Source organism: Arachis ipaensis, chromosome B10, assembly GCF_000816755.2.
Source record: "Arachis ipaensis cultivar K30076 chromosome B10, Araip1.1, whole genome shotgun sequence".
In the NCBI taxonomy this organism is placed as follows: domain Eukaryota; kingdom Viridiplantae; phylum Streptophyta; class Magnoliopsida; order Fabales; family Fabaceae; genus Arachis; species Arachis ipaensis.
In genome coordinates, this window is record NC_029794.2 from 3,722,850 (window position 1) to 3,723,866 (window position 1,017).

Below are 1,017 nucleotides of genomic sequence, written 5' to 3' on the forward strand. Positions count from 1 at the left end.
GGTTTAATAAACTTATTAATTCTTGCACTTCTTTTTGGAAGCTTTAGCAATTTCAGAAAAATAAGGAAGTGGAAGGTCGACCATGATAAGGACGTAAAGAATAATTATCTGAAATAATTTAAAATTCTTACTTTAGGGTAATGCTTATCAACACACCAACCACATACTCAATTTTATTACATTTATATTACAAACAATACATTGTTCCCAATTCTTACACAGTAGTAATTAATAATGGGTAATGTTAGGTAGACAAAAATAAAAAATAGTCAGAATTTATCTTATTTAACATTAATTAATTATCGTAATAATTAATGAATATTAAATAAGACAAGATATGACTATTTTTGGCTGATTTTCTTTAGTTACCAAATATTTCCGATCCGTTAATATAATGACCAATTCTTGTGTAGGAATATTTTTCGGGAGAACATATAACAATACAGGACAATGGCTGATCTCAAGGTATGGTAGAGTTTAATATTAAAACCTCTAAATTAAAAATAGGAGCTAATATATATATACATACCAAAACTAGGGTAAATGTGGTAACATCATATCACTGAATCACATGATGATGAGATACTAATTTTAGGCTTAGTGTATAAACCTTTCAATAGAGCTTTGGCAATCCATTTATATGCTGCTTCAGTTAAGTGTATACCATCCCATGAAATATATTTGGATGGATCATCACAAGCAATCACCGTTGGATCTCCACAACGCACCGAAGAATCGTAATTATAATTCGCATTTTCAGGAACACAGCAAGCATTTTGAGTTGAATTTGTGAATCCTGCATTAGCACGAAGAAACAACGGTACAATTATTGATAATTAATTAACCACGAGATCCTCCATTGTATTGTAAATCTAATATTATATATAGGAAATAATAAACAAAACATGGGATAGTACATTATATTGGAAGCCAAAATTAAATAACCACCACATGAAACACATGCATATGGTGACCGGTGAATAATCTCAACGAGATCGCAAAAAATCTATTATTTTA

General features: G+C 29.8%; 1 protein-coding gene across 1 annotated transcript in view; it reads right to left on the minus strand.

Annotated features, from left to right (window-relative positions):
* The window catches only part of LOC107623798 (GDSL esterase/lipase At1g28580), a 5,472-nt gene continuing 4,841 nt past the window's right edge, over window positions 387–1,017 (minus strand). The window contains exon 5 of the mRNA XM_016326172.2: window positions 387–796. Coding sequence (XP_016181658.1) covers window positions 555–796 — 242 coding nt within the window. The 3' untranslated portion in view covers window positions 387–554. The remainder of the gene's footprint in view (window positions 797–1,017) is intronic.